The sequence below is a fragment of the Fusarium redolens genome (genome assembly GCF_020744475.1).
Source record: "Fusarium redolens strain MPI-CAGE-AT-0023 chromosome Unknown BKA55scaffold_25, whole genome shotgun sequence".
Lineage (NCBI taxonomy): Eukaryota > Fungi > Ascomycota > Sordariomycetes > Hypocreales > Nectriaceae > Fusarium > Fusarium redolens.
This window is the reverse complement of record NW_025763688.1, coordinates 353,283-372,175: the sequence shown is the minus strand read 5'-3', so window position 1 is coordinate 372,175 and position 18,893 is coordinate 353,283. Positions and strand designations below refer to the sequence as shown.

At 44.1% G+C, this 18,893-nt stretch overlaps 6 protein-coding genes across 6 annotated transcripts; 3 read left to right on the top strand and 3 right to left on the bottom strand.

Moving 5' to 3' along the window:
* Positions 1–2,494: 2,494 nt before the first annotated feature.
* On the bottom strand, positions 2,495–3,160 carry BKA55DRAFT_462876 (uncharacterized protein; the record flags this gene model as incomplete). The annotated part of the gene is made up of 2 exons (XM_046186101.1): positions 2,495–2,859; positions 2,968–3,160. Coding segments are annotated over 2 exons (558 nt in total), but the record flags the coding sequence as incomplete, so codon positions are not given.
* An 804-nt stretch (positions 3,161–3,964) lies between these two features.
* BKA55DRAFT_472283 (uncharacterized protein) lies at positions 3,965–4,378 on the bottom strand (the record flags this gene model as incomplete). Its single annotated transcript, XM_046186148.1, has 1 exon — positions 3,965–4,378. A coding segment is annotated over one exon (414 nt), but the record flags the coding sequence as incomplete, so codon positions are not given.
* A 2,142-nt stretch (positions 4,379–6,520) lies between these two features.
* On the top strand, positions 6,521–7,770 carry BKA55DRAFT_527114 (uncharacterized protein; the record flags this gene model as incomplete). The annotated part of the gene is made up of 2 exons (XM_046188900.1): positions 6,521–6,954; positions 7,017–7,770. 2 exons carry the CDS (start codon positions 6,521–6,523, stop codon positions 7,768–7,770), a joined length of 1,188 nt encoding a protein of 395 aa, XP_046042616.1.
* Positions 7,771–9,909: 2,139 nt separating this feature from the next.
* On the bottom strand, positions 9,910–11,121 carry BKA55DRAFT_667983 (Alpha/Beta hydrolase protein; the record flags this gene model as incomplete). The annotated part of the gene is made up of 5 exons (XM_046197866.1): positions 10,999–11,121; positions 10,786–10,951; positions 10,283–10,613; positions 10,222–10,226; positions 9,910–10,186 (listed from the first exon to the last, which is right to left on the bottom strand). Exons 1-5 carry the CDS (start codon positions 11,075–11,077, stop codon positions 9,910–9,912), a joined length of 858 nt encoding a protein of 285 aa, XP_046042615.1. The 5' UTR covers positions 11,078–11,121.
* A 1,742-nt stretch (positions 11,122–12,863) lies between these two features.
* On the top strand, positions 12,864–14,159 carry BKA55DRAFT_584263 (uncharacterized protein). The gene has a single exon (XM_046194297.1). It carries the CDS (start codon positions 13,241–13,243, stop codon positions 14,054–14,056), a length of 816 nt encoding a protein of 271 aa, XP_046042614.1. The 5' UTR covers positions 12,864–13,240; the 3' UTR covers positions 14,057–14,159.
* A 3,800-nt stretch (positions 14,160–17,959) lies between these two features.
* BKA55DRAFT_527187 (uncharacterized protein) lies at positions 17,960–18,635 on the top strand (the record flags this gene model as incomplete). Its single annotated transcript, XM_046188907.1, has 2 exons — positions 17,960–18,349; positions 18,405–18,635. Coding segments are annotated over 2 exons (621 nt in total), but the record flags the coding sequence as incomplete, so codon positions are not given.
* Positions 18,636–18,893: the final 258 nt, after the last annotated feature.

The window sequence follows — 18,893 nt, the reverse complement described above, 5'->3', positions numbered from 1 at the left end:
CCATATTTACACTTCTACACCAACCAGCATCTCATATCCTTCTCAGGGCTTAGAGATGTGCAACAGGGGTGTTGAAAGAAGAAATTGAATTTTTCGCTACTCCTTTCTATCTAAGGAAGCGACGAAGGGAGGCTTCTTGTACCTGTGTTCAGCCTTCCAATATCATAGGCAGTAGCCTGCTGCCTAATGCTAGTTGTGGTCATTCACGATCGTCGTAAACAAGTTCAGGGTAACTTTCCATGTCACTACATCGTTATTGTTTATTCGATCAAGCGGCTTCATGGGTGTTAACGTTGAATTATAGCTTTCCTTAAGGCACATGAGGCATCATAGGCCATAGAACGATAATGCTCTTGATTAACTGGACCGCATTTTACTACAACACAAAAAATACCACATCGATCCAGTGATCGTGAGTATATCAGCTGCTGTTGTGTCCTGTCAGATATAAGTTTGTAATAAAAGCTTATGCGAAAATAGAAATAGATGTCAGCCTGATCAAACTGTTTCCACAAAGACTGCTTACCCGACCAAACAACAATGCAGATATGGACATAAGCTTAGAAATTTGGCAGATCGGGCTTTCATTTCTGGTTTACTGTCGTTGTCTATGGAAAGTTTCCACATCAATAAATGTAGTGAATAAATATTCCTTGCAACTGGGCGTAGATGTTATTGCTTGACGGCGTTGGGTGTCGTGAGAACGACAAGGATGGCAGTTTAATCGCCCAGACCGATAAAGCGCTCTTTGACGACAGCCTGCTTAGTTTCTGGGCATACTTCGAAGCAATTGAGTTGTTGCTTCACGCCGGACTGGACTGCTTGGATTGGAAAAGCACAATGCCAGTGGTCTTCAGGGTATATAATACTACTTTGTCGTCAGCCTTGTGTCTGTTCCGTCGTCGTTGATCTTTGAGACAGTCGGGGCAAGCGAGAGCGGAGTGACAGCTGATGTGTCTTGAAGCTTGACCGTGGGATCCCCGTAGCAGTAAATAGTGTGGGCAGCGATAGTCCTGCAGACGGCGTGACGAAGTTTGGAGGATAGCCAGGTTCAAGTCGTCCGTGAGGAACTTCTTGCCACTCAGTTTGGGCATGGGCGAGGTCTTTTCCCAGTCGTGGCTATCTAAGTAGTGTAGAAATCGAGCGGACAAACAAGACGAATGACTGGTTGAGAATCAGGCTCCAAGGATCTTCAATAGAAGCCTGGTCCGATGAAGGGCGCGGACGCATACTGGAAAGAGAGAAAACTCAGCACCCATTGGGACAATGGTAACGTCGGCAATGTAGGGCCGCCTGGTCTTGAATATAACCATTATTTCTGATGGTATCTTTCCTATACTCTCAAAAACACGTATATACACCAATTGGAACAGGTTTAGTCTCTGCGAGGATAGCAGACGCTGGAAGAATAGTAGAGCTGGGTATTTCTGCTCGCATTCTAGGTTCTAGGTATCTCCTTTTCAAGATGCCTAATGTAACTACTCTTTTCTAGTCACAGTCAATACAAACACACATTCCTATCCACATCTCCCGTGCCTTGCTTATCGACTCCTCCCTTTAAGATTGACAAGGGTGTGGCCCGAGTGGGGGTGTGTCTGCGTGAGATTTGATCAGATGATAAGCTAAAAAGCTTATCTTGGGATATTGTGTAGGTAGTTGACATGCTGCCTGAAGTGTGTTTTAAGGAGTTAGTTATTTAGAGCCCCTTCAGCCATGTTCTCTAGGCGGGCAAGCAATAGAGGACAACTCCATTCTTTAGGTTGTACTACTTGAGCCTTTACCGCCGGGATATTCACAGGGCTATGACACAGGCGGTCGCCAATGGCATTAGGCGCCTTTCCAATAAAAAAGCTACCAATAATTGCCTTTCCCTCGTCAGATATCTCCCGAACATCCTTACTTTAGGCAGCCTGACCCTGGGATGCAATGACCCCAACACTTAAGCTATTCCACTTGGTTAATATCTCCTGTTAATTATGATAAGGATTATAATAAGGTAATAGTGTATTCCTTTTAGCTACTAAACTACTATAATTAAAACTATAAGAGGTATTATATACACTGCCGCTGTATTTATTTTAAAATCATGTCCTCCCTTATTTGGCACAATCTCAACAGGTCCGGACGTAGTTGGCAGAATAGGGCTTGTGCCAGTGCCAGTAACACTTTCAGACTCCAAATTCGACATAGAAACGTGACTCCCAGACTCCATGATCCCACCAGTTTTACTACTCCCACTAGAGCGTGTGGTTTGTTGGGCAGACTCTGTCTGGGTTACCTTCGCCGGAATGGTTGGTTCCTCTGTTGGGATGGTTTGCTTCTCTGCCGGGACGGTTGATTCCTGTGCTGGAATAGTTGGCTCCTTTGCTGGAATGGTTGGTTCCTCTGTTGGGATGGTTGGCTTCTCTGCCGGGACGGTTGATTCTTGTGCTGGAATAGTTGGCTCCTTTGCTGGAATGGTTGGTTCCTCTGCTGGGATGGTTGGCTCTTTCACTGAGATGGCTGATCTCTCTGCCTTTACAAGCGAGAGGCCACGGACTGTAAGAGCCACAGGTTTACTCCCAGAATTCTGGACCATCTCGATGTTGGGATGGCTAGAAATCGTAGTCTTTTCACTCTTCACCTCTTGGAATTTACCACCAGTAGTCTCAAGTTCTTTATCGTAGATTGACTTCTCATCCAGAATCATTTGTAGACGAGAGCCTGTCATTTCGCGCCGGAAGAGAGACCTGGCATGTGGTTTGGGGGCGCCATTAAATTCAACCCTGATTGACGCCAAGAGGTTAATGAGTTCCCCCGGCGCGATACTTGACGGTCTGTTTATATTGAGACTGAAGGATGCCCTGCCGAAGGGTGGGGCTGTTAGCAGACTAGTACAGGTGTCAGTCTATAGCGAATACAAAGCACTTAGTAGGTGGACCTGCATTGCTGTCTCACCGTCAATTAAGATAAACCTTGCGTTTGGACCGAGTATAGAGCCTTGGAGGTCTAATTCTAGTGACTGGCCCGTAGGGCTAGAAGCAGGGCTAGAAGCAGTCCTAAATCCTGAGGTGCCAGGTCTCGCTTTATCGGGGGGACTGATGGCCTCACTGGCTGCCCTAGTCGGCTCCTGGAGACTTCCAAGAGGACTAGTTTGGCTTTCAGTGATCTGGGGGGGCTCCTTTTGTGTCTCTAGGGTTGGAGTCTCGGATGATGTAAATTTAGAGGGTATAGACTGAGAGGATGGGAGAAGAGGAGCAGGTTGAGATTGTGTAGATTCAAATGGTGTAGATCCTGTTGGCGTAGACTGTGATAGTATAGATTCTGTTTGAGTCGACTCAGGCAGTGTAGGTTCCGTTGGAGTAGAGCCTCTTGAAGATTCAGGTAGTGTAGTGCCAGAGGATATAAACTCAGAAGATGGAGCTTCAGAAGGTGGGACTAGAGGAGCGGTTTGAGATGGACTAGATTCAGGTGATGAAGATTCCGATTGTATAGATTGTGTTTGAGTAGATTGAAGTAGCGTCGGTTCTGTAAATTCTGTTGGTGAAGATTTAGGTAGGATAGTATTAAAGGACGAAACTGTCAGAAGAGGTTCAGATGTTGTAGCTTCTGGTTGAGTAGACTCAGGTGGTGAAGATTCTGATTGTATAGATTGTGTTTGAGTAGATTGAAGTGGCGTCGGTTCAGTAGATTCTGTTGGTGAAGATTCAGATGGTGTAGTTTCAGAGGACGAAACTGCCAGAATAGGTTCAGATGTTGTAGCTTCTGGTTGAGTAGACTCAGGTGGTGAAGATTCTGATTGTATAGATTGTGTTTGAGTAGATTGAAGTGGCGTCGGTTCTGTAGATTCTGTTGGTGAAGATTCAGATGGTGTAGTTTCAGAGGACGAAACTGTCAGAATAGGTTCAGATGTTGTAGCTTCTGGTTGAGTAGACTCAGGTGGTGTAACATCGGAAGGTATAGATGCAGCTGTAGTAGATTCTATTGGCGTAACTTCAGTTGCAGTAGATCCAGTTAATGAAGGTTTAGATGGTGTAGTTTCAGAGGACGAAACTGTCAGAATAGGTTCAGATGTTGTAGCTTCTGGTTGAGTAGACTCAGGTGGTGTAACATCGGAAGGTACAGATGCAGCTGTAGTAGATTCTATTGGCGTAACTTCAGTTGCAGTAGATCCAGTTAATGAAGGTTCAGATGGTGTAGTTTCTGGTTGAGTAGACTCAGGTGGTGTAACATCGGAAGGTACAGATGCAGCTGTAGTAGATTCTATTGGCGTAACTTCAGTTGCAGTAGATCCAGTTAATGAAGGTTCAGATGGTGTAGTTTCTGGTTGAGTAGACTCAGGTGGTGTAACATTAGAAGGTATAGATGCAGCTGTAGAAGATTCTATTGGCGTAACTTCAGTTGTAGTAGATCCAGTTAATGAAGGTTCAGATAGTGTAGTACTAGCGGGTGAGATTGCCGGAGCAGGTTCAGAGGTTGTAGACTCGGCTGGTACAAATTCTGATGATGATGAAACTGGAGGAATAGGTTCTAATAATATAGAATCAGAGGGTAGAACTGTCGCAACAGGTTCAGATGCCGGATTTGTGGCTGCCTGAGCTTGGGCTTGTTCAAATAGAAGCCCGATGATTAGACCTTTTAGCAGATGCATAGTATGAAATTTTGTCTCCCGTAGACGCAGATACCAACTGGTTGAATGATTGAGGATGCCTCAAGAAAGTACTACGCTTATGATTTATAATAAAACGTCTAGGCCATATTGTGTCTAATCATGGCACTTTTCGTATGTTCTTTGTACCCCCGCTTTGAGACGGCAATTACAAAAGTTTAAGTCTCAGGGCTGAAAGATGGCAGTGGTAGCGGCGCAGTCCGTCTCGAGTGTCGAATCTGAAATTTAGGTATATCCGCCGTATCCGATTTGTCGGAGTTGGGATCAATGAAAGGTTGAGTTGTTAGAAGAGGTGCCATGGGCATTGCGAGAAGCCATGGTAAGTTTCAGCTCTCCTCGGCTCCAGTTTTCTCTGGATTCCGTGGGTTCAGTGGCTTTCACCTTTTTTAGATGGGTTCATCGGATAGGCGAAATCCAGCTTGTCTCCCTCGTCACAGGGTCGAATAGAGCGATCATTGGCGGAATGATTCTCCTCGTGGCGTACGCCTTTTACTTTCTTTTGTCTAATGCAATCTTTATCGATGAGGGCTCTAGGCTGTCATCTAGATCGCCGTGTTCAAACGGATACTTTTGACGACGTTCATAATTAGAACGGCGATACTCAAATCACCACATGACGAGTGAAATACGTTACCCAGTTCAAAGTTGATTGTTGGTAACCTTATCGGTCAGTGTAGTTGCCATGGTCAGGTCGCAAACCACACGCACCTCTATTGAAGGAGGAGGGCGATGCGGTGGTTGCAACGATGATTTATCACACCATCATGTATTCGTCGGTTACAGGAGCACTTCGTCAAATCAATGCAGGCCAGCGAATCAGAATGCGATTGTATTGTGCGATGACACATCACCTATAAAGCTGGCCTGCCCTTGAATCCAGTTTCTTTGGGAATGAGGCCACAGGCCTATTAAACGGTGTGGTATCACTTAGAGACTGACTTATCTAGTAAAATAACCACTGAGGTCTGGAACGCATCTAGTAAAGGAAACAAAATAAGTACATCTAAATTATTTTACAATGATAATAGCAAGGCTAGCATAATATCCGCCCTTGATCTGATACATAACGGAAAAGGATGTGAGAATCCTGTAGGAGAGGGGTTGTCACATCTAGTAGTGAGTAAGTCACTGGCAATGCATAAGCCAAGGTCGTGATCGTAGAAATGGCCAGCTTATGGGGCAGGAAAATGTCACCTGTGGAGAGCCGTAGAAAGTGTGTCTCTGGAACTGTAGAAACGAAAGCTATAGATGATGATGCTAGAGCTTGACATGTGAAGGGGAAGTATGGTATACCTGAACCATCGTTTGAGCCTTTTTGACGTTGCTTATGATTCCTCAAAGATGTTGTTTTGACGATACCGTGCAGCTAGACCTATCACACAACGACTATGTTACAATGACGCGTAATAGAAGCCTCCTAACTACTTCATTTCGCAATTCCATTCATCAACTTATTCGCACCGTCCTGCAGTTGTTGGCCTAATTTCTTAGTGGCTTACGGTGTCTTTATTCCTGTATAGCCCTAACCAAAACGTGGTCTAGTGGCTGCATCATTATGACACCTCCCCCACCTTCATGTCTCATATCAACAAGCCTATCTTAGGCTGAGTTTCTTTGGTGGCTATGCACCAGGCCACACTAATTCTAGACCTCCACCCTCTCAGCGTCCCGGAAAGGCTTGGTTGTGTTATGCACACTGTTTATGTAAGGTGCTTTAATTCTGGTATCGATCGGGGCCGCCTGTGAGCGCGTATATGCCGCCGTTGTTGAGGTCCGAGACCGAGAACGTGCAAAGCAAAACTATGTGTCTACGTTTTGCAAATATGACTACCGACAGTTTGTTTCCAAGATCTCTCCAATGATACCGTCGCCATGAGCAACCTACTGGGTTTTGCCATAGTCCTCATCGTGTTGGCTATACAGGGTTCACAGGGACGAGCCATTTCGGAGCCTACGCAACAGTTTCATGCCTCGAGCCATGATCGACCACCTGAACAAACCAAGATGGTGGAGATGCCTCTGCCCCGACAAGCTGCAAAACGCCAGATAGCTAGTTCGTCAAACGACGTGGTGACAGTCACCATAGCGCCGGATGAGACGTGCGGCTGGTTGTCGGGGCGTCCAGGTGTCCCAATTACGTGCGAAAACCATCAACCTTGTATGTGGATGAGTTCAATAGCATTAATATGCGGCCCCCTTACGGACTATAATAAGTGGGAGTATCACCTTACTTGTTATGAGAGGGAGGAAGCACTGAATACAGATATTTGCAACGATGTCTGCGTGGGTGGTCACAATCTTCGCTGGTAAGCCAAGTTTCCCTACAGGGTTATGAATATGTGTATTAATAGCAGGAACTGCACTGTAGCACCGAAGAGTCAGCTGCTTATTGTCGAACTTATGCCTACCCAGACGGGATTCAAGACTACAGATGCGTGCCAACTCCCGAGACACGAGCTTCGAGCGTAGCTTTTACCTATAAGGATCAGAAAAACGCAGGCTTAGTCACTGCAACCTACACCAACTCCGATTCGCAAATCGCATCAACAGAATTTGTTTCTTCTACTACGTCGTCATCCTCCTCTAATGCTTCTCAGCCTTCTTCCCCTCCTGCTCCTCCGTCTCCCCCCAACAGGAACAATATCGGAGCCATTATCGGCAGCGCAATTGGAGGCTTTATAGCTCTGTCGCTTGTATTTCTCGCAATCTTCTGGTTCGTTCGACGGTCGAAGGAGAATGGTACTTCTTCTGCTGAGCGACTGCGTTCCCCATCGCAGATTTCTCCAATGGAACAAACGCAATCAACTGGCACACCGTCATTTAACCTGATCGTCGGAAAGCCGGGCCCAAATTCCTCCGTGCAGTCCGGATGGAGAAGTTCCATGATGACCTCTCCAAGCTCGGCCGGCAATTCTGCCTCACCGCAAGGTTGGATGAATCAACCAGGCTCGCCGGGTGCTCAAAGTACGACATCCCAAGGGATACCGCAGTTTATACCGCAGGCTGTACCATATGAAATGAGTGGAGACTCTGTTCAGACTGAGGCCCATGGTATACACGGAGACCCTAGGCGCTCTCGGGTCTATGAAATGGTTGGAGACGCTCCCCATTCTTGGATTTAGGTAGTTGAACAATGGAGTTGGGTCGGCTGTTGATTACATGAAGTAGGCCCTGTATTCTGGTGATAGTCATAGTCCGTTCTTTCTCCTTAGCCTTATATGTGTTGAGTCTACTAAACCTATTTCTTGTATTACGGTGAAGAACTGGTATGCTTGCACTTTTTTTTCCCCCCCTAAGATAGGAGAGTCTTGATGGCCATTTCTAAGAGGTCTATTATAGGAATCCAAATTGTTGTTTTAAACCTCCAAGAGTCATCTCCGCCAGAAGTCCGTGTCCCTTGATCAGCCCGCAAACTCCGTATCGTTGAAGATTGTGGACACTCCCACTGGATCGGTTCTGTGTTATTCTTAAGTAGTAGGCCTATGTGCTCTGTGATTAGGGAAATATTTTGGATGTCAGGGGCATCCCGGTCTTGCTGTATATTGTGGAGAGTACATGTTTTGTGTTGGGTTGTAAGTGTCGCACCTAACCATCGTGCCACAGGGCAAAAGACTAGGCTATAATCGCCCCTGTAGCAATTGCAGTGGTTCGTATAGCTCCTTATAGGAAACTACGGTGCACTAAGTCGTAACAAGGGTATAGCATCGGTATGTTTGGAGCGAGGGTTGCGTTGAGTACAGTACTTGTTATTCTTGCTTGCGTCGCTTAGTAATTGAAAGGTCAAACTTCGAGGCCCAGCCTGTTTTGTATGTACCTGCTACGGTCTACTACTTACAAGTGTTCAGTACATGCTTGTCGTCATCACTGACAAATGGGCCAAATACGTCGTCTTCGTGCTCTTCATGGCAGGGACGGCAACCTCCTTGAAAGATACGAAAGCACTTCTGTCGACCAAGTACTCATCGTCATAAGTGCAAACCTCGGTGGCTTGGCATGGCAGCAGCCTTTCCGCGAAAACGACGCCTCTAAGTACAACCATGGTTTCTTGGCTATTATATGTTTGTAAGTTGCAACATAGGGCCTGGTTGCCTTTGCAGCGTTGCTATATTGAATCAAGAATCTTAAATTAGCCAGCGCCTCCTCTGTTATAGTGGATAATAAGATCAGTGGTGAGAAAGCCCCGGGAGAAGGCCAATTTCAGATATAGGTTGTTCTATAACGGAAGTAGTCTAATACGGTTTTTATCGAACTAACTCTGGGATGACGACTTCCTTAAGGGTTGGGTTGGTTAGAGATAGTAGATTTTCTTATGGCTAATAATTGAAAATTATTTTCTATTACACCCATTAGACCATTAAATAGATATACTGCCTAAAGTGTACTTTTGAGATGTGTTATTTAGAGTCGAATCTGGCTAAGAGGTGACACTTATCACACGCCTTACCTCGAACCATGAAATGGATATTAGACTCCAAGATGCCTTCAATCATCCAAAACCTCAAATTGTTTAAAAGAATTTATTAGCAGATAGAGAATCAGAGATATATAACAACATGTCCAAACCATTTGCCCTATATTTTGGTCTGTCCCTCTCCATTGCCCTCATACCGTAGACCACATGTTGCCAGTCTTGGATTCGCAACAGTATGGCACTCGAAATTCTGTCACCTCTGGTAGTAGATGTGAGAGGGTCGTACCAGAGACAAATGCAGGCGTGTGCTCTTCGTAGAAACATTGGGGGGCTTCCCACCTGATACTGGGGTAGAGAAACGTCGGTGATTTGCAACAAAGCAAACTATCACACTCTAGGAGGTAGCGTCAATATTGGTTAGTCTAGTTATTGCGCTTAATTTACGGGATTATTGCCCGGTCCAGGGAAATGCACATGATGGCCCGATCTTTATATAACGAAGCCCACTCGATCGTGGTTCAGGCAGTAACATGTGACAGAGGCTAATGCACCACAGCATTTTAGTAGGGATAGATACAGGGTTGCAGAGGTTGTCTAGAGGAACTGTATTGGACCCCTTCCGGCGTCCTCTGTGATATCGTGCTTGTCATGTAGATGCGTTGTAACGTGAGATTTCTTGATACAAAGAGCACACTTGAACTGGTGGCAGATGAGTATTAAAGAGAATACCCGCAGGGCTATCAAATTGCCAATTCCAACGTTGCTGGATAAGTCTTGATACTCAAAGTAAGGAAAGTGTATAAAATGCCACTCAACTGGCCATAGAGGCGAAGCAGAGCCTGGCGGCCTTTTAGATGTCCAAAAGTGGGTAACAAAGCCCCATGATGTCAAAATACTCGATATGCGCTAGGATGTCCACTATTATCCATGCCCCGTTGCAATCCGGATTTCTAATGCCTGTACATACCCGGATATCAGCAGTGGTAACAGGCGCGAGACCAGGTGTCGAGATGTAGTATTCTGGGCTAATGTGGGCATAGCCAACAAACATAGGTGGCACACGGGGGACTGGGTCATTGTAATGCGTAACGCGATAATTACCACCAGCTTGATTAGTGATATACGTGCTGGGGCATCGTCACCAAAACGCGGAGCGCCGAACGTGTACTATGAAGATATGAGCAAACCCAATCCGCTAGTGGGATATCCGTAGGTAGAAATACCAAGTCTGTGCTGTACCCGTTATTCCTCAGCTCTGCTGCGGCGAGACTGGCGATAGCTCCACCCAAGCTGTGGCCCGTGACGACGATGCGGAATCCAGGATTTATTGCCGCAGCGGTTCTTATAGCTTGGAGAACTGGGCCGCGAGCGGCAACCCAAGACGTCCAGAAGCCCCAGTGTGCTGTGCACCCGCTGCATATATCCACTGGTATGCGGTTAAAGAAAATATCGGTAAGCCAACTTGAAACCGATGCTGAACCTCGAAAAGACACAATCGTGAGGAGGTTGGTGTAGTCAACAGCCACGAATCCCGTCACGTCGGTAAGAAGAGAACTACCAATAATTTGTCAGAATGGAGATCTCAATGGAATGCTGTAGCCATTTGAAGAAGATTTTGATTATCGTGGTTGGGGGAATGGGAGGGATGAAAGCAAAGGACTGGCTAGGATCACAACTCAACATGTGAGACGGCCTTTATTGTGACAAATCTCTGGTGTAAGCTCACTTTTCAAATTCGGCCAAGGTGGTTGTGTTCGCTGCTTGCACCAACGGGCAGTTGTTAAAGTGACAAGAAACCTTGTCTCCAGGCGAGTTATTATTCTCCTGGCAGTATGCGGCATCGGCATACTGCTTCATCAGGTGAAACATTGACAACATATCTGGGTCAACATCTAATCTCAGTCAGTTTACAAAGTTATGTATTTCAATTTTTCCTTACCTCTTCGCTCGACTGCTAGAGGGCTAGCAGAGCCCCAAGAGAGGCAAAGAAAGAAAGGAAGGACGAGTTTGAACAACATTTCGGGAAAAGGTTCTGGGGCACAGTGATGGCTCTCAATTACTTCCGAATCGATGTCCTGTGGATATTTCACCAGAGCACGATGACTTTATATCCAACTATTATCACATGAAGAAAAACGCTCACTGAAGCAGCCCATTACCACACACTCCTCTGACCTGTGTCTGACGCTGGTTTCTGCACTTCGAAACTCAAAGTAATCTGGTGGTACGAAATACGGATCAACAACCACACCTGTCCGCGCCACTCGTTACGTGACTCCCAGATGAAAGTTTTGGGTTCTCTACCGGGGTAGTAAGGCTCTGGCAAAGGACATTTCTAATTGTTCTCGCCTTCATCGAAGTCCACGGCCTTGGCTGCTCACATACATATAAGCGTTGCAAAGAAGGGGCAAATGAGAACATCGTTTGCCATATAAGCCTAAATAACTTTAACTCAGCTGGGTGTGCAATATGTGATTGGGCTATGAACTAGTTCATATAGCTCAGACCCAGATGTGTTATTTGCAGTTGAGGCCTGTGGCCGAGAACTTATATTCACTATACAGAACTTAGATCTCAGACCTGGCATTTCATCCTTATTATTATAAGAAACCTAAATCGCCCCCTAGCTATTTAGAAACAGGAGCCTTTTTATCCTAAGAACAATGATAATTATATTTAAATATCTAAAATTAAATACGAATTTAAGTTATTAAACATAATTAAAAATCTCTTTATTATATTTATAACTTTTAAATATTTATTTTAATAAAAGATATAAAGTACTAATACTTACTTATAATATTTATATATCTTAATACCTTATTTACTTAGGTATTTCCTCCTTTATAGGCTTTTATATTCTTTTACATCCTCCTTAAAAGCGGCTAATTAGTATTAATACTTAAGCTATCAAGTCTAACAGTCTTTGTAATATGGCGACTCTTGATCTTTACCTTAAAAATAGTCTATTTAGTCCCTCTTATTCCTTTTAACTCTGTATTAGCTCTTAGATATAAATATAATATGTATTAATGTAAAGGCGGATTATTATACCTTGGTATTATTATGGCAAATAGTTATTAGCTATTAGTGGCGTAATACTGACCGGATTAAATAAAATATTTGGCCTCGTCCTCGGTGGCAGGAGCCTTCTAGCCGACTGTGTCAGTGCTGTGGACGGTTATAATCTCACCTGCTCTATCTTTGCCTCTGATAATGGTCTCTGCTTCCTTGCCGCTGACTGGCACGTCGAGATGGTCTGCTTCGAGTGGTGGGGCGAGTACTTTCCGTTTACTCTGGGGAGCTGGTATTTGTCTATAGAGCCACTAACATTCTTATCGCTAGTATCCTCGGCCTAAAATACCAGATACAGACTAAAGTAGAGCGCTATAGCATCCAAGACCTTGAGATCCTAGGCCCGAGAGGGCCTAGCGACAAGGTCTTTAAAGAGGGCAGCAATTAGGTCAAGAAATTGCAATAGAAGAGGGACAAAATCCAGCAAGTCTATGGCGTGAATTAGGCGCTGCGGGATAAGGATCAGCCACGGGATATTGCGACCAAGCTTGCACGGCAAAACGACCAACTATGGAGCATCGTCCGGGCTACCGAGGCAGACAGGCTGAAGCTACTTTTGACCCCTCAACCTTATCACACTACAATAGCATTTAAGTAACGTCATAATAATAAGGTGGCTTTCAGGGTATAGACCCCGCATTTATTAGACAATTAATCTAACTGTGTCCCTAATGATAAGTTTAAGATATAGTTAGAGGCTCCCTCCCATTTGATTTTAGCGGGGTTTATTAGAGCCTCCTGCTACGCAAATGGAAAGTTTAACCATTTAGTTGGCAAAGCCCTCCAAGCCATACCCCGCCCCAGCGATTGAGGCACTAGCGCCTGAATGAGAGACGCTGGCAGCTGCCCAGCAAGTTAAATATCAACTAAGAGTGCCATTCTCTGGCCGTACGTCCTGCACATAAGACAGTTCTTACCACCGCCAACTTATCATTTACAGGAGCCGATATACTCAGCTATATGTCGAGCTTCTAGAGTATTGATAAATATGGTGAAGAGAATGTGCAGTTGCAGATTACAAACCTATCTATCATTTAAAAACCACTTCACCAGGCCAATTTCTTCCCAGCACCCTCTATAATCTCCAGTATCTCCTTTAAACTACCATGGCTCCGCTCTATAAGAAAGCACTCATTATCGGCGCTACCTCGGGTATCGGGGCGTCTCTTGCATCTAAGCTTGTTACGAACGGCACCAAAGTTATAGTAGTGGGTCGCCGACGGGATCGCCTGCACTCTTTCGTGAAGGCACACGGCTCGGACGTCTCCAGTGCCGTCGCCTTTGATATAACGAATCTGACCGGCATTAAAGCCTTTGCTGATAATATCATCCAGTCTAATCCAGATCTTGACTGTGTTATAATCAGCTCGGGTGTCCAACGTGGCTTCAACTTCTCACGGCCCGAGACAATAAACCTCTCACTTCTCGGGGATGAGCTTACGACGAACTATACTTCCGCTGTTTATCTAACAACATCATTCTTACCTCATCTCAAGAATGAGCCTCATGGAAATATAATATATATCAATGCTACTCTCGGGCTGATCCCAGCTATGATCCGGACACCAAATTATAATGCTTCTAAAGCTGCCCTCCATGCCTTTGTCATGAGTATTCGGTATCAGCTCCGACAGGCTGGCTATTCTTTACGCATTGTGGAAGTATTCCCGCCTGCGGTACAGACAGAGCTATATGACGAGAGGAACCAGCCAGATCTAGTCAACGGGCGTGAAATCGGCATGCCATTAGCTGAATTCATTGACCAAATGTATGATGGCCTGGCTAAAGGCAGTGATCAATTCGCCATTGGCCTGGGAGAGGACCTCTTTAAGGAGGGCGGATGGGAGTATCAGCGGGGACAAATGTGCGAAGAGGCGCAAGATTACTTCAAGGAAGCGATAACGCAGTATGAAAGGAAGTAAACGATTAAAGGGCTCCGTATAAATGCATCCTACAAGATGCATAGAAGGACCGGAAGTGTAGTTATATTAAGTAAACTTATAGTTCTTATGTATAAAATACAACAGTTATTATTAACCTTCCTCAGTGTCCTTTTAAAAAAAGGTTATTTAAGCTGTCGAAAGCGGTCTCTTTTAAGGAGGACGAGGATAAATAGAACCGAGAGATTAAATGCTGGGACCGGGTAAGAAGTTACAATAACCCTATATCAGTTAAATTAGTTTCTGCTAAGCGTCTTTGATATATACAAAACTTCTAAGTAGATATTAAGTATCTAGACTATAAAGAAATAAATAATTATATAAAGGATTAGCTGGCAAAGGTAAAGGACTTAATAGTGAAACGATTACAGGGGATACCTAGACTTTTACATAGTGATGAGGAAGAGAGCAGTAAGTTGCCCATATCGACAGGCCCTAGGCCTTCTTGGTTTGGCATTGGTATAAGTGACGCAATGTGGAGGGTATTTGTTTTTAGCAGCCTTATGCGTCACATGAGATTTTTCTTAACTCGTCTTATGGTAGCTCGCGAATTTTGCTCTAGACATGTATTATAAGGCTTCTCTCTGTTACACTTTAGAGCTCTTAGCAGCTAGGTTAATCTTCTTTCTTTAACCTACTTAAAAGATATAAAATAATATAATAAGATAAATATAATTAAATAATACTTAGGGCTAAATCTTATATAAATATTTAACTATTAATATTTAATTTATATAAAATTATAATATTTAAATTACTATTAAAAGAAGTTAAAAGCTAGAGATTATTTTATATAATTAAAAGATAAAAGATAATTTAATTAATTTAAATTATATTAAATTATAGTATATAGTATATATATTTTTAACTTTATATATAAGTATTAAAGTAATAAGTTAATAATAAAATTATAGTTTAAACTAAGATTATATAACTTTATATATTAATTAATTAAAAATAGTATTTTATTCCTTAAGTTTATTTAAATTTAAGACTAGGATTTTAAAATTAAAAAATATATTATATACAGAAGAGGCCTCTAGTCCTTGTAAGTGTAAATAGTTTAGGTTTTAACAAAGCACTCCACTCTTCTTAGAAGAGACTGTAATCCTTATTATAGCCAGTTAGCTGTTAGGTCTTGTCAAAAGTGGCGTAGGCCCTGACAATCTCCACATAAAGCCTCGCTACATATTGCACTCTCCGTTGCGTCATGTTGACTGGACGCCAAGTTTGTAACTGAACGGAGCTTCCCGGGATAGTTGCCAAGGTCTTAGGAAGCTGGCCTGTGACGGTTTGGTTTTCCAAACAGGTAAGCTAGTCCGTACTAGGTTTATGTTTGCAGATAATGTAGGGCGTGATGCTGAGCGATGCGATGTGTTATATCTCTTAATAGTTAATAGTGCATTTTAGGCTTACTGAGGTAAAGAAGTTATATTAATAGCTAGTAAGCTAGAATCTAGGAAGGTGCTAATGAGTGTGGGCTATATACTAGAAGTAATTATGTAATGACTATTGGGTTACTTGGTGATTATGAGGATTACTGGTGATTCTCTGTGATCTGTCGTGACTGTCCCTTGGCGGTTACTTATGGAATGTCTTAGCTCGTGGTGACTGTATGTGATTGGTAAAAAAATATGGAGTGCACGTGATATAACCGCTAGGATCGTAACATGGCCAAACAAGGGGAGCGGAACTTTCCAGCATGATTCAGTTAAGTGATTAAGAGAATTAGTAACTTTCTAAAATCCAATGAGATACATCCCTAACTGCCATCTCAGAGGAATTAGGCGGCCCAAGTTAGAAGCATTGTTAGGGTGGTCTGCTAATTATCTTATCCATTTAGTACTTCTTTAACAAGTAGTCATCCAAGGCGCAATTATCCCACAGTCTAGCGACTAGTTGCAGCAACCAGCCCCCGGGCCCCCAAGGGACTTGTGTGACGACCAGCTAATTGCACCGAAGAGCGCTTGAGAATGAGGTTTAAGAGACCATGTATCGTCTAAGATGACATGGCTGAAGCGAGGCCAATTTATGCGAGGCTGGTAGCTTCAGATAAGGGAAATCATGCTAAGATAAGCTTGGCCAGGATGGTCGGGCCATAGATTTCCCAACAACTAGCAACTAGCGACTTGACTAGTAGCAATGACCTTAGCAACAGCCACACTGTTAATTATAGTTAGATTAGTAGGCGTAGGCGGCATGATCTAATCACACGCGATGCTTCGCCCAGCACATATGCGTCGAGCTCTCTGCGCGGAACGTATGGTTTGCAAGGGACTGTGTATGGCGCCTGTGGCACCTAATTGGACTGATGCTTAGCGGAGCTCAGCCTGGGGTGGACATTGGCCGAGTCAGGCCCCAACCTTTCTGATTGTTGTTGCAGGGATTTCCACCAATGTCTGTTTCTGTACTAACCTTTACTGTTCGATTCGTGCATAAGGATGCTTCTTAGCAGCCTTAGTGACAGCTCTACGAGACGCCAAATCACGATGCCCAACCTCTTTGGTGACGTGGTTATGGGCTTGGGAACCACGGTGCTGGGGCATGTGCAAAATGGCCGCCTGCAGCCACCAGACAATCCGTAAGCACCTGGGCTGTTGGCGGTGACGCTGGCTGAATGGTGCCTAGTAGCCCCGAATAATTACTAACTAAGCACCTAATATGCCTGTCGTTCATTTGTTGTTCTACATACTAGAACTAAAATGAATACCTAAATCTGATCTCTAAATAGTTTTTTAGGTTTTGTTAAGAAGAAAGGCGGGGGAGATATAAAAATATAATGGAATAAAGCGATTGCTTAAGTCCAAAGGATGGGGATGTAGTATTTCTCTCAGGGAGGGTGTCTAGACCCTCGATGCTGTTGGTTTTGGCCACGCTTCGAGACACAATTCGAAGAGTCTAGTTAGGGAGGCTAAGGCGTTTTGCTAGTTCAGTTGTTGCATGCCGGTAACAATTAAGGTTGAACGGCTGGGCTAGTTAGCAAGTGCCGAGCTGTATTATGTTATCATGCGGTGATTACTGGCTTATGTTAGTACTAAAGCTGTGCTAGTCATCCGGCTATTCACAAAATGCCGGTTTTACGGGCGCTCTTCATGTTGTGATGGTGAGACATATCGCTGTAGCTGTGGCGTTGCGATCTACCTCGACATACCTTTCTTGCACCAAGTAAGTTGTTTATTCAATGTACGATCTCCCTCAGTCTGTGACTGGGGATGCATTTAGCATTATATAGCTCTCATTTCTGTCTTATTGCCCAAGGTACACAACCGCATACGAAACCCGTCTCACCAGGTTATTAAGACTCTTTTTTACTCGGTATTTATCCCCTTGGGATTTATTTAAACGTTGCCCTGGGCAATTGGCTTCCGTTACAGAGACTGAGGTTTTAGGTGGATTTCCTTATTTAGGAGACCGTGGATTTGGCTGCAGTGAGATCTCCCTACGCTATGCAATATCCGCACCTGAAGACAGTTCCTCAGGCTTCTCACTTGAACCTGTATTGGTCAGTCTGTCGTGTAAAGCCATTATGGGGTCTAAGGCACTCGAAGCGCCGGTATACTCAGTTGAACTCCCAAATATATACTTCGGCATGGCGATCGGGTTTTCTATTACGACCTGCGCAAAAGCTGGGCAACAGTCCTTTGCCATTTACAGGAGAACAGGGTCATTCTTTAACTTCTACACTTGGATGTAAGCATTCGTATTCCCTTGGCCAGTTCGGGGTTAATGATAACTTCCTAAAGGGTATGGACCCTACTCTTAACCAATCTCCTTCAAGCCGGCCTCTATTGGTTATACATTCGGGGTGACCTGAAGTGCACGTGAGCCAATTGTCCATAAACCCCTCCGTCATCGTACTGCATTACTGACAGAGCCACACGTCATAGTTTGAGGTTCCTTTTTGCGAGCGTCATCCTCTGGACCTTTCAGACACAGCTAGCCTTGCAGATTATTGCGAACCGACTGGGCTTGGTCATGGTTAACAGGAAGAGAGCCAAGTACTTGAAATTGTCTCTCCTTGTTACTGTCGGCCTCATTAACATTACAATTGCTTGCATATGGATACCTGCCCGTCTGACCCAGTCAAAGAAAATGATGCACATCAATGACATTGCGGATCGTACTGAAAAAGTGCTATATCTGTCGATGGACCTTGCCCTGAATTCAGCATTTCTACATAAGGTTCGGCGTGAACTAATAGCCGAAGGACTTACAAAATATAAGCTGCTCTTTAACTTCAATGTCAGCGCCGTTGTCGTCTCTCTATCCATGGATGTAGGTACTGTCAGAGTTCCCAATATTATGCCATGCAGGGCTGACTGTATCTCAGATCTTAATCATAGCCATGATGTCATTACCGAACCCTTTCCTCTATGCCACTTTTCATCCAGTTGCCTATAGTGTCAAGCTTATCATCGAAATCACAATGGCAGATCTGATTGCGAAGATAGTCCGAAGTCAGCAGGAGCTAAATAGCTACCCGAGTATTACCAACACTAGCGTTACAAGGCCCGATGAACTACATACGAGGGATCGCGCTGCTTATGACAGTGAGATATAGAACGCAGAAGCATGGCCTATACACGGTATAACGAAAGCGGTGTTGGGACAAGTTTAGGCATATGTTTAATTACTAGGAGAGTGATGCGTTAGCGGATGGAATATGTATTATGATTAATAGATCTTATTAAGGTTAAAGGCTTTGTCTGACTTAACTATGCATATATAAGATATATACTTACTAGTAGTTATTATTTAAAATAAAAGATAAGAGCTAGTTTATTTAAGTAGTAAAGTAATATAATACTAAGTTAATATA